Source organism: Xyrauchen texanus, chromosome 18, assembly GCF_025860055.1.
Source record: "Xyrauchen texanus isolate HMW12.3.18 chromosome 18, RBS_HiC_50CHRs, whole genome shotgun sequence".
Classification (NCBI taxonomy): Eukaryota; Metazoa; Chordata; class Actinopteri; order Cypriniformes; family Catostomidae; genus Xyrauchen; species Xyrauchen texanus.
Window position 1 is genome coordinate 27,646,229 of NC_068293.1, and position 12,906 is coordinate 27,659,134.

General features: G+C 43.7%; 1 protein-coding gene across 1 annotated transcript in view; it reads right to left on the reverse strand.

Moving 5' to 3' along the window:
• LOC127659032 (interleukin-1 receptor accessory protein-like 1-A) overlaps positions 1-12,906 on the reverse strand; it is a 137,373-nt gene that overhangs the window by 105,340 nt on the left and 19,127 nt on the right. Inside the window, 1 exon segment of the mRNA XM_052148654.1 lies at positions 12,434-12,531. Coding sequence (XP_052004614.1) covers positions 12,434-12,531 — 98 coding nt within the window.

Here is a 12,906-nt window from a genome sequence, read left to right on the forward strand (position 1 = left end):
AAGAATTCTGGCATTCTGGTGTCCAATCCAAAGCCGCATTCTTACCCTTTAGTGCATGTAAAGGTGCTGCTAACTTGGAGAAGAAGGGAATGAACATGTGGTACCAGCCTGCGAGACCTAAAAACCTTTTGGACTGCTTCGACTTTACAAGCTTCGGTGCAGACTCCCTCTTCAGAGACAACATGTCCTAAGTACCTGATGGACTTTGAGCATTTTACACTTCTTGAGGTTGAGTGTCAAACCTGAGGCTTCCAGCTTTGCTAAGAGCTGTTGAGGTGTCCAAAGTGATTTTGGAGGATTTTGGAGTAAATCAATATGTCATCAAGTTGGATGAAACAGAATTTCCCAATGTAGTCTCTTAGTATGGCGTTCATGTGTCTTTGATATGTTGCTTCGGTATTTTTGAGTCCAAATGGGAGACGTACAATTTCGTATTGGCGTTTTTGCTTATGAATGCAGTCTGCTGTATGCTGTCCTCACCTATACCAACCTGCAAATAACCACTTTTGAGGTTCAGTGTGCTGAAGATTGTTCCTCCGTATGGAGACTTGAGGATGTCTTGAATCTGCGGCATAGGAAAACCATCTAGAGTCTTGAAGTTCAGAGCCCGATAGTCAACCCAGAAGTGGGTACTGCCATTCTTCTTTGGCTCAAGGACTACAGGCACTGCCCAAGGGGAAACAGATGGTCTCATGATGCCTTTCAACATGTGGGTTACCTCCTCATCAATGAACTGTTGTTTGCTGAAAGAGACAGGATAGGCTTTTTTAGGTACTGGAATCTCATTGGTAGTGTTAATCTGATGGCGAATGATGGCAGTTTGTCCAAAAATATCAGTGCAAAACAGTCCGACAATCAAACATTAGTCCTTCCAGTTGACGTTTCTGTGTCCTGGAGGCATCAGCTGGACTCACTAGCTCCCTGATGGTGGTTAGTGTGGTGGAAGACATTGGCACTAAACGTAATGCAAGGTGCAGACTGATTGTAGGTGAGGAAGAAGAGGAAGTGAATGTGTGAGTTACTTATCACTTTCTTCAGGAAGTGTACACATGGTGGTTTTAAAATGATTGAAGATTCCTGAGGTGGTCAGAAATTCAAGTCCCAATAAAATTGAAAATATTAAATCACAGTCTCTCATTAGATAGGCTCTCATAGGATAGTTATGTCAATGGATCATGCACTGCCAAGTTACTTTTCCCAAGGCTAACTGTACATATCCATTTGAGAGGGAAAATGACTGTCCTCTGCTAGATTGTAAAACTTCATGACTTGACTTCAGTTGGTGCCAGAATGATTCTTGTATTAATTAATAAGTGCCTCCTGTATCTAGTATGGCTTGACATTGGTGATTTTTGATGGTTATGGGTAGTGTTAATGGTGTTAGCAGCTTTTCAATGTTTGCAGAAAAGATGGCAATGTGGTGTCTTGATTGTCACCCTTTTGAAGATTTGCTTCAGTAAACTTTGAGTTTGGTTCAATTTGTCTTTGCCTCCAGAAGGCTCTCTCTTCGCTGATATCCCTTTCTATGAGTGCACCTACCTCCACCAACTCATCCACAATAGTTACAGTACCTCTTAGAATGCAGGCAACACGTGGACTACAGTTCCTGAGTGTGGCTTGGAGCATCTCACATTCCATCATGGCAGGTCTCAGACATAGAGCTCTATAATGGTAGGCAAACATTCTGATGATTCCTTTCTCTGATTCTTTCTCCGCTTTGACTTTGTGGTCATTGGATAAGACAGATTGAAAGAAAGACATCTTAAATTGTGACCATGTTCTTACTTTCTTCTTCTCCGCAACCCACCAGTCCTTAGCTGTGTGTGTTAAAACAGAGGGTAACATGGATAATATTTCTGTGTCATTCAATGGCTGCATGGCAACATACTCATCACACCTCTCCAGATTGGAATAGAATCTTCTCCTTGCAAACTCCCAAATTTCCATAGAAAATAGACTCCATAGACTCCATAGAAAGACTGAACTTGTGATCTTAGTTGGTCATCTCTACGTTTCAGGCAGTCCATATTAGCTTGTCCCAACTCTTGTATGTTGGTTTCTAAAAATTGTTTTCCTTGATGGCATTCGGATTTGAGTTTAGTGTATAGTGAACTTTCCAGGTGGTGTATCCTTCTTTGATGTTCTTGATGTTGGTTTGAGATTAGTTGCAATTGATGGTGGCAGTCATCTTGTTGCTTTGCAGATCCAATTGGTGTTGCACATCCTTAAAATGATCATCAGAAAATGTTTCCAATCCATCTACTTTGGATTCAATCTTGTGCATTCTTGAAACTATGATCATGGTTAACAAACTGGTTGGAGGAGGTGGCAGTAACAAAGAAGTTTGCTGTCATTTTCGCGGTGCCATTTTGTGGTCCGTTCTGAATAATGCGGTGGGTCATTTTAGCTTATTGCGGCCCATTCTGCCTGTTTCGTGGCCTACAAACCAGCCCCAAAGTGCGTCGGCCCATCTGGAAAATGCCCAGTATGCCAGATTACCAGTCCAGCCCAGGATACATTCTGTGCAAAATGTAGTTGGTCATCTGCATCTGCCATGCATACAGAACATTCACATAGCGTGCACAGTATACTGCAGAAATAGCAAGAATAGTATGGTATTCTATACATAGCCAATACTTTACAGATACATAACATCCACTCCATGTACCTTCCTGGCGTCTTTGTACGGATAAAAAGAAAAGGTATTATTCACAGTAAGTGTATTACTTTGAACTAGGATTGTTGATTTAATGCGTTAATTTTGTGAGGTTAATTATATGAAAAATAATGTGTTAAAAAAGTATTAATTTAATCATGTCCCTGACCCTTTTTTAAATTCTGTAATCACTCTCAAAGGGAATATTCCTACCATCGGAGCAATTCAAGCTTGATGTTTTTACAAATCTGTGGCAGTAGGGGCAGTTAGCACAACTCCAGCTATGCAGGCAACATAGCTTGTCAAACCAACAAGCAGGCAGCACAGTCTTCCTCAGACACACTTTTGCAGTGAAAGGGATCTCGAGATGCGTTTTTTAATGTTTAAAAATACGTACAGAATCCTAAAAACTTATGCTTATGACTAGATGCTGAAAACTAGTTAACTGCGACACAACCAAAGTGAGATGCTCAAAATATCTACTGTCTTGACGCATAAGTACATAGACCAACAATTAAAAATAGCATAGAGGAAAATTGGCCAGAAAAAAAGGGTTATGTTTAATGACTTGGTAATAAAACAAACATTTAGACTTTTAAAGCCTTTTTGTATTGTATGTTTGCTTGTCTGTTGCCAAAATATACAGTATGTAAATGATGTAATGCATTTGAATTATCTGAATTCTATTACATTATTTATTGTATATTATATTGTGTTTATAATTATTCAAATTATTTTATAATAATTCTTTATTTAGGGGCTTTGCTCAGTAAATATTCATATTTAATCGATTGACCAACATAATCACTTGGAAAGTCAGCATGTGGTTTTTCAGAGTGCTGGTATCCTATGATTGGCAGCATTATGCTGACTCACCAACAAGCAGCATCTCATATCAGATATTTTGGAATTGCCTCTAGTATGTTGTCCTTCCCCTGAGGCGAGACCGGAAGCACGTTGTGTAAGTAGTATGAGAAACCCAGGTTCAGATACTGCATTGATATCAGGAAGTAAATGCATAATCAGTGACGAGCATGATTCAAAAGTTGCGTTTTCTGAATCAGAATCAGAATCAGCTTTATTGCTAAGTATTCTTACACATACAAGGAATTTGTCTAGGTGACAGGAGCTTCCAGTCAACAACAATACAAACAATACCAAAAACAGCAGCAAGACATAGGTAATTAAAAACAAAAAAGAACACAAAATAAATAATTATACATATACGTACATACACTCACCTTCATACATACCCACATTTCAGCAGCACTGGTGGCAGGTTGAACTTCCTCAGCTGGCGAAGGAAGTACAACCTCTGCTGGGCCTTTTTAACAAGGACTACAAGGCGCCGTACGTCCCGATGCAATATGGTACCCTGGAAATCCTTCTCCTTAAACCCGGACTCTTTAGCAAGGAGACTTGCAATCTTCACCTGAACACGCCCACTCGGAGAGACTTTCACATGGACATCTCGGACTATGCCTTTAGAATCTGCGTTCACACTGATGACTCTTGCTAGCTTGAACTGCCCCCTTAGTGCATTCTGATCGCACAGCCAAACTATGTCTCCCTTGGCAACGTTCCTTTCGGCAGTATGCCACTTGCTGCGAATAAACAGGTTTGGACCTGCAAGCTGGCTCCAGGACTTTCAAAAGTAGCTAACTTGAACTTGCATCTCTTGCAGCCTTTTGAAGGGGTAAGTAGCGTAGTCGAATGCTTTGAAATCTCCACTCTGTGTAGCTCGACCAAGCAACAGGGTGTTCGGAGTGATGTATTCGATGCGGTCTTCCCGGCTCTGGACTCTGGCGTCAATAGGCCTTTCGTTGGCGAGGTTGGCAGCTAGTTTGAGCACCGTCAGGAATTCGCCAAAAGTAAGGCCTCCTCCTCTACTAAGACTTTGGAGAGCTCTTTTGGTGATCTTGACAGCAGCTTCGGCAGCGCTGTTTCGGTGAGGTGAGTTGGCTGGAAGGATTTTCCATGACCAGCAAGTCCCATTCTTAGCAGCATATTCCTCAAGCGACTCTTTGCTTTGTTGTCTCAGGTAAGTGTACATATCTTCCAGAACAAGTTTTGCTCCAATAAAATTTGTACCTGGATCGGACCAGATCTTCTGAGGATGACCTCGGACAGAAGTAAACCTCTGGTAAGCAAGTAGAAAGCTCTCTGTTGTTAGTGCTCCTGCCAGTTCGACATGGATGGCTCGGCTTGACATGCAGCAAAAGAGCACACCCCATAATTTCATACTCACTCTTTTCCTGACATCATCCTTTACTTCATATGGTCCGAACAGGTCGACAGACGTGAATTGAAATGGTGCAGCCGGGCTCGATCTCGCTTCAGGTAAATCTCCCATTATCTGCTGACATGATTTTGCTTTTGCTTTCTTACACAAGATGCACCTGTCAACAACTTTTCGGGCAATGATTCTCCCCCTGATGACCCATGCTTTCTTCTGCATCCGCAGCAAAGTTCCTGCCACCCCATCATGTCCCTCACTATGTGCTTCTCGGGCTAGGAGGGTAGAGATCCAGGTCTGGAAAGGTAGCAGGGGAACCGCTCTCTGGTCCTCTCTGAAGGTCTGGATCCTACCACCACACATCAAGAGTCCACTTATCCGATCTTTGTAAACAACCAGTCTGTCCGTTGTTGTGTTCGGAAAGTATGCACCTTCTTGTGCTACAAGGCATAGATTCCGGAACACTTCATCTCTTTCACTAACCGTGATGACACCAGATGACTGAACTGCCTCCCACTTTTCTTTATCTCCAAACTTAGCACACAGGAACTTCTTAGCTGCTCTCCAAGTCCATGCCATCACCCCGGTCAACCGCCTTAGGCTACTGAAGCGCCTTTCGTCCACCAGCTTTTGGACTACTGCCATTAACGGTGTTCTTCTGGACCTGGATTCTGTCTCCTGGACTTTGATTGGATCTTGCGCTTTCTGCTGACTTCGGGTGAGTACCGCAACAAATGATTTCTTCTGCATTTTTGCGATGTTGTCTCCTGCTTGTGCAGAAATGTCCTTGGCTGATTTTTTCGGCCACTCACTCTCGGGAAGCTGAAGGAACTGTGGACCCGACTGCCACTCGGATTCCTCAGTTAGATTCTCAGGACTGGCCCCTCTGGTGATGATATCTGCAATGTTCGCTGACCCCGGAATCCACAACCAATCTCGGATGTCGGTACTCCTCTGGATCTCGCCAACTCGGTTCGCAAAGAAGGTCTGGTAGCCATAACTTTCACGTTGTATTGCGCCCAAGATGGTCTAACTGTCGACGAGATGGTACCATCTTTTGACATCGATTCGGCAGTGTTTCTGAAAGTAACTTTTCAGCCGGGCTGCAAAGACAGCTCCACACAACTCCGCCTTCACCGGGTCACTCTTATGATCCAGAGGAGTCAGCTTGGCCTTTGATTCTACCAGCCTCACAACGACCCCATGGCTGCAGCTCCAACGAAGGTACAACATGGCGTCATACGCATGCTCACTACCATCAGAGAAGGTGATGCCACATGGTCGTCCACCTGGATCTGGCGGCGTAAGAGCCCTGGTGAATCTGAGTAGCCTCAGGTCAGCATACACTTCGAGGAGCTTCACTGCATCTTCTCGGAGTTCTTCGGACAAGGCGGCATCCCAGGTGTCTTCTACACAGTGCATCATTTTCGCCTCCTGAAAAGCTCTCCGAATCAGAATGGCTCCCTTCTGTTTTGCTGGAGCAACAAGGCCGAGGGAATCATAAAGGCCAGAGACTTGGCTTAACAGCTCTCTTCTCGTGAGTGGGTCTGGTGTTTGGCTTCTTACTTCTTCCCTCGGTAAGTCCTGGCCAAGGCGTACTTTTCTCCTTTTCTTAGAGAAGTTCACTGCAACCATGACGTACAACTTGTCTTCTTCAACAGTATAACCGAGGCCAAGGGCTTTGTTATCCTCTGGAGTTAGCTGGTTCGGCAGGATCACGGTCTTTGACTCCATATTTCCACCTCTCTGCCCTTTCCTCCCACTTCGATCAGAGTAGACCCAGGGCTTCATGATAAATCCCCCTCCTTTCAGGATCTGCTCGATATTGGACGTGAGGTGTTTCAAGTGGTCGAGGTCGTTGTGAGAGGTTAGGATGTCATCGACGTATACGTCTTCCTCCAGTACACGTTTTTCTTCTTTAAAGTGGCTGAATAGAGGCAAGTTGGTGGTCTCTCGCATGGCGACTTGGGCTATGCAACCAGCAGGTTTGTCTCCGATGTTGACTCTTGTTATGGCGAAATCCTCAATCTCTGCATCTTTAGTGTCGCGCCACAGGAACCTGTGCAGGTGGACCTCTCTTTCTTCCAACCAGACAGAGTTGTACATCTTGCAGATGTCACCAAGGGCAGCAAAGACACCAGTGCGGAACCTCAGTAAGACAGCTCTGACCGGATTCAGAACGTCAGGACCTTTGACCAGTATGTCATTCAAACTCAGGCCTCTGTACTTCTGGCTGCTATTCCACACTAGCCTCACTGGAGTGGAGACTGAATGTGGATTTAATGCAATCAGGTGACTTATGTACCACACTGGCCCTGTCCAGCTCTGCAGAACTTCTTTGGACAGCTTCATTGCAGCTTCACGATTAACCATTTCATGGACTTGTGAGGCATAGGCCATCTTCCACTCTAGTTCCTTTGCCAGCTGCTTCTCCGTTCTGCGGAATGTGCCTTCAACCGCTCTCCTGTTATTGGGGAGACACGCTGGATCTTCAGTCCACGGATACTTGGCATGCCAGTGTGGTTCAGGGCTATGGTGATCTCTGTTCACATACGTCAAGCCCTCTCTCACCATCTCCAACTCTCTTTCTTCAGCCAGCGTCATTTCTTTTCCCCCGGGTTGACAATTCCCGCAGCGACATACCCCACATCTCGGCTCACAGGCAGCTCCGATGCTTTCCCATTCCCACAACTTCAGAAAGTCTCTGCTTCTAGTGGCTGTATTGGACTGGGTGCTGGGATGGTCGGGAGACTGGCAAGGGACTGGATTTTTTCAGGTGAGTTCAGTGTATCTGGCAGCTGCTGTTCTCATGGATCTTGCGAAGTGTGTCCTTGACGTATGGGCCATTAATATGACTTCCTCAAAGAGGTCCGGGTGCGTGCCTCCGATGGCCTTGCCGAGCGGGCCGTCCCAGAGCACCAGGTCACCAACAGAACAAACTTTCTAGGGTAACAGCTGCCCTTCTTTGTGGCTGATCAGGAGTTGTATTTCCCTCGGTCTTGCAAGGTCTTCGAGGGAAACATCCGGGAATAACTTCTGTAACCTGATGGCTGGAACATGCCTGTGAACTTCTGCAATTTTATCAAGTCCATAGCAGATCAATTGATGTGACTTTAGGGTCCCTCTGGGGGTGTTAACACGTATCCTCAGGAGGTAACGCTTGGTTGCAACAGACACTTTCATCCCTCCAACACCGTGTCACATCTTCACTTCTCAGGTTCAACTTGCTCGCGGCTCCGTGCGTTATGTAGTTCGTATCGGATGCCAAGTCAATGAGAGTACCTATCCTTTGCCCGTCGTTAGCAATAACGTCAAGGAGCATTAGGATCACTGGGTACTCCTTTAAACAGTTGTCCTCCAGAAGGCCTCTCTCAGCTACAGTGGAGTTGTATGCCCTAGATGCTACATTACAGAAGGCGTTTTGACATTGCTGCGCCAACTCTGGTGTCAGTTTGGAAAGAAATATTTCTTGGGTTTCGGTGTATATTTTGCCCTCAATTCCCACTGAACTGGTCTTGGGTGTTTTTTGAGGCTGGGATCTGGCAACCGGACAGAGAAGAAAGTGGTGGTGTCGATCTTTGCACTCAGGATTCCCACATAAATAAGTAGTTTTCCTGCAGTAATCCCCGTTGTGGACTTCGAGGCATCCCTTGCAGGCACGGATTTGTTGCACGGCATCCCTCTTTTCTGCTGGCTTTAGGTTAACTCTAAACTTTCTACAGAAATATAGTTTCTTTCTGTGCTTTGGGTCACCGCAAATGATGCAGCCTTCTATCTCACTGCTGGACTTGGTTGTCTTTGTTCTGGCGTACTTAAGAGACTTAGTTTTCTCCCTGACGGGTTCGACAACGTCTTTCAGCTGATCTAGTTGCTCATATATGGATTTTTGTGATTTCAGGTACCTGATAAGCTTGTCGAAACGGTTCTGACGGTTAACGGTGTTTCTCTCATCAGCAGCATAGGTGAGCCAGTCTTTATTCAGAGTTTCTGGGAGCTTGCCCTCGATGGATTTAATCACTATCAGGTTTTTTATGGCGTCTACATTATCCAGTTCACTCAAATCATAAAGGGCCCTTTCCACTGTTTGGATGAGCTCTATAACTTTCCTTGGCTGGCCGCTCCTGACTGGTGGAGTTGCTTGTAATTCCTCAATGATCTCGAGAGCGATGGTGGCTTGGTTCCCAAACCGGCTCTCCAGGATTCGAAAGATCTCGTCTGATGAGTTGTATGTTGACAGGAATAGATCTCTGGCAATCCTCTCATCAAGACTATCGAGCAGTTCAAATTTCTTCACCTCTCTGGACCCGGTTGGTTCGCCCTGCTTCTGCAGAGCCTCCCATTTTTGCCTCCATCTGTAGTAGCCTCACTGGTTACCGGTAAACTTTGGTAGAGCTGTGGCTTTCAGCTTTATCGCTGCCACTGGAGCTAAACGGTGGCCTGGGGGTTCCTCAGTGTCTGGTTTTATACTTGCTGCTTTAATGAAAGTGGCCTTCCGCGACACCAGCAGGGGAAGGTGCACTTCAAGAGCTCTTAGGCGGCCATCAGCATCTCCCCGTTCGGCTGGCGGAGCCCAGCGATTCCAGTTCTGATGCGCTTCCTTTGCCTTAAGCACCAACTTCTCTAAGTGGGTCAGCATGAACTCATAAGCCTCCAAAGTTATGTCTAGCGGGGTGGAGGAGACATTCTCACACTCCCCCTCTGCAACATGTAGAGCTAGGGACAGTTCTCTTTCTCCATATACAGCCCAGACTGTCTCTCGAATTAGGAGTTTAACTTCTTCCGTCTTTTGCTTACAATACTCCCCTGTCCTTTCTATGTCGGCTCTCAGTAAGTCGCCCAGCTCCTCTGCAGTAGCTGCTTCGGAATCTTCCATGTAAGCGGCCTCTACTTCCTCATTTGCCTCCATGACTCTAGAGCTCTCCAGTGTAAGCCTCTTGAAGTTCTCTTTTAACTCCTCCATAGACATCTCTGTATGGGTCTGTGTAATGCTATTAGCAAGACGGGAAAAAAGTCTCTTAGCTGTGGTCCTCTCCACTTTCAAATCATCCAGTGACTTTGCCATTTTGTCCTCTTCAATCGACTGGGGCAGCTTTATCCTTCAGGCCCCCAGGTGGAGTCTCAGTCTCCTCCCTCTTGGTTGTGGCCGCAAGCGGAAGCTTCGCTGGTCACTGGTCACAGCGGTTTTTCACTGTCAAGTGTATCTATAACATCATGGCTTCCCACACTTGACAAGAGAAGGAATCGACCAGACTCAGGATTTCACTCGTTCTTCAATTTATTTGACCAGTAAACAAGGAAGGTGAAAAACCTTTAAACATGCAAACAATAACAAATTAAATAAAGTTCAATATTTCCCATCAAATACAATAAAGCACAGAAAAATACTTTAAGCAAAGGATAAGTTGGTTTAACACATCGATTACCCATTACTTCATTATTTATCACCCCAGGTAAACAGTGTAAATCAGGCATTACATTTGCTGAAAGCCAGCTCTACTTTCAGACCCATTTCTTCTCAAATTAACCTGTTATTCTAAGTTTACTCAATGTACAGAAATGTTCAGCCTCAACCTATCAATAGTGCCATGAACAATGCAGACAGACCACACATTTTGCGTGCCCATACAGGCTACTGAGATCCCATTTGCAGTCCTCAGAGACCAGTAAAGAGATTATTAGTCTAATTTCGCTCACCTGCTGAAGCGCGCAGCGGAGCTGCGCACTCGCTCTCATGCGTACGTAGAAACAAGGCCGCCGCACCCACACGCAAACACCTCCCAGCAGCTCGCCGCAACAGTTCCCTTTACACAATGTTGCTTCTACTTTCAAAGAACAATCTCAAAATATTATCTGTTTGCAGTCAAACAAACTGATAGCCAGTTCTAAATAATTTTACCTATCAGAAATTAGCATAATTAATTATGATTCAAAGTAATGGCCAGCATCATCCAATCACTGCCATCCATGTTAAAATAAAATTAATTGTGGAAAGTTAAGAAATTACAAATGAACATTGAAAAAATATCTTTCCAAGAATTTTCAGTAGACAAAAAACTCCTGATAACATACATTTTTGAAAATTATATGTGATCTAACAGCCTTTTGATAGCTTTATATAGAGCATGCCATTAAAAAGACTGTACATCTATCCCTAACAGCCACGTTTTTATTGCAGTTAAAAATCTAAAATGGCGCTACTTTGAATTATGTCTATAAGCATGGCCTTTTTGGTGATGCTGGTTGACCAAGAAGCTATTGATGATTAAGTCAGTTAAGACACCTGGTGGGGACCACAGCAATCCAGCATTCCATGCAAGAGAAAAGCATCCAAAATACTATATGCCAGTCTTTTCAATACTGTATTTTTTTCTTTTCATTATGCTCTGAAACGTCTTTCCTTTTTCAGCTGATGTCTATATATTGTCTTAGCAAATTTGTTTTCAGGTCTGGCACCATTCTGTTATGGAAACACCCACTTTCATGATCCAATCAATTCCTGATAGACACAGTCAAGTCTAACCCTACATTATTTTCTCATTGAATATCCTGTTTTATTAAATACGTTACATTATAGAAGTAAAATAGCCAGCAAATGCCATTTCATGCTTGCTTTAAGGCAATGTACAGAATTTGTCCTCAAAAGACTTCCTCAAGTTCCCATCAGACTGAATATGAACTGTTCCTTTAGCCAACAACAATGAAAAAGGGTTCATATTATTAGTTTCAATAAATGAGTAGCTCTTTTCCTGTGTTCTCATTATGCTCATTATGCTATATATATGCTTTATATATATATAATACATAGATATATATAGAAATACAAATATATGCTGGAAATATATATATATATATATATATATATATATATATATATATATATATATATATATATATATATATAAAAAAATTCTCCTGAGGAACATCAGACTGCAGCTGAACTCATAACACTTCCCTGCACCTAATTATCTGGAGTACATGGTGGTCTTGGCTTTCGATTTTTGCTCTTTTTCCCAGTCAGTCCTTCACACACACACATTCATACACATTCTTTCTTGCTCTCTTAAACACCCACAACCACACACACACACCCCCTCCCTCACACACGAATTAGAGTATCACCTCTGACAGATGGGCTGGCACTGCTCTCTTCCCAACCTGTTCTCTTTTACAAATTGTATGTGTGTGTTTACACGTGTTCTCATTTGTGTGTGTGTGTGCGTGTGTGTGTGTGGTTTGGTGATTATGAATATGCCTACTTGTTCATAGGGGGAAATCACACACACACACACACACACACACACACACACACACACACACACACACACACACACACACACACACTGCCAGTACACACAAATGAACTTCACCATCAATACCGCATTAAATTAAGCTTTAATATGCACAGACATATGGGCTGTGAACACGGTTTAGCATAGCAGTTTTCATTATGGCGTAAAACACTATTAGATGTTACACTTTAAAACGAGCAGCAGGCCCTCTGCGAGTAATGAGAATGAAAGTGAGATAGAAATTGGACATACCTGAGCCTCTCTTTGACACCACCTTCAGAGTCAGAGACACAGAGACACCACAGAACAGAAACAGCACTAGGATGAGAGCTGTCATCTTCCTCTCCTGCCTGGAAAAGACACAGAGAGAGATTGCACGTCACACAGGCAACATACAGTACAACCACCACCATACCCATTTGCTTTTCTTCAAAGCACAGGATTTAAAATTGAAGTGTGTCATATTTTGATGTTAAAATAATTTCTCCTGTCCCAGCTTTATATGCAGAAACAACTATAAGCAAGTAATTCTGAGGTACTATGAAAACATTGCTCTGTTTGATCCAAATAAAAATCTCCCAAACAGAATAGACATTCAGAACCCTAATGAAGGAATGAATCTGCTCCGGAGTGCAAGTCCACCTTCGGTATACTTTAAGGTAAGGCACAAGAGATTATTTTTTATAGATGTATTTTTGTTTATTTTCTTTTGCCGTGCAGGCTCA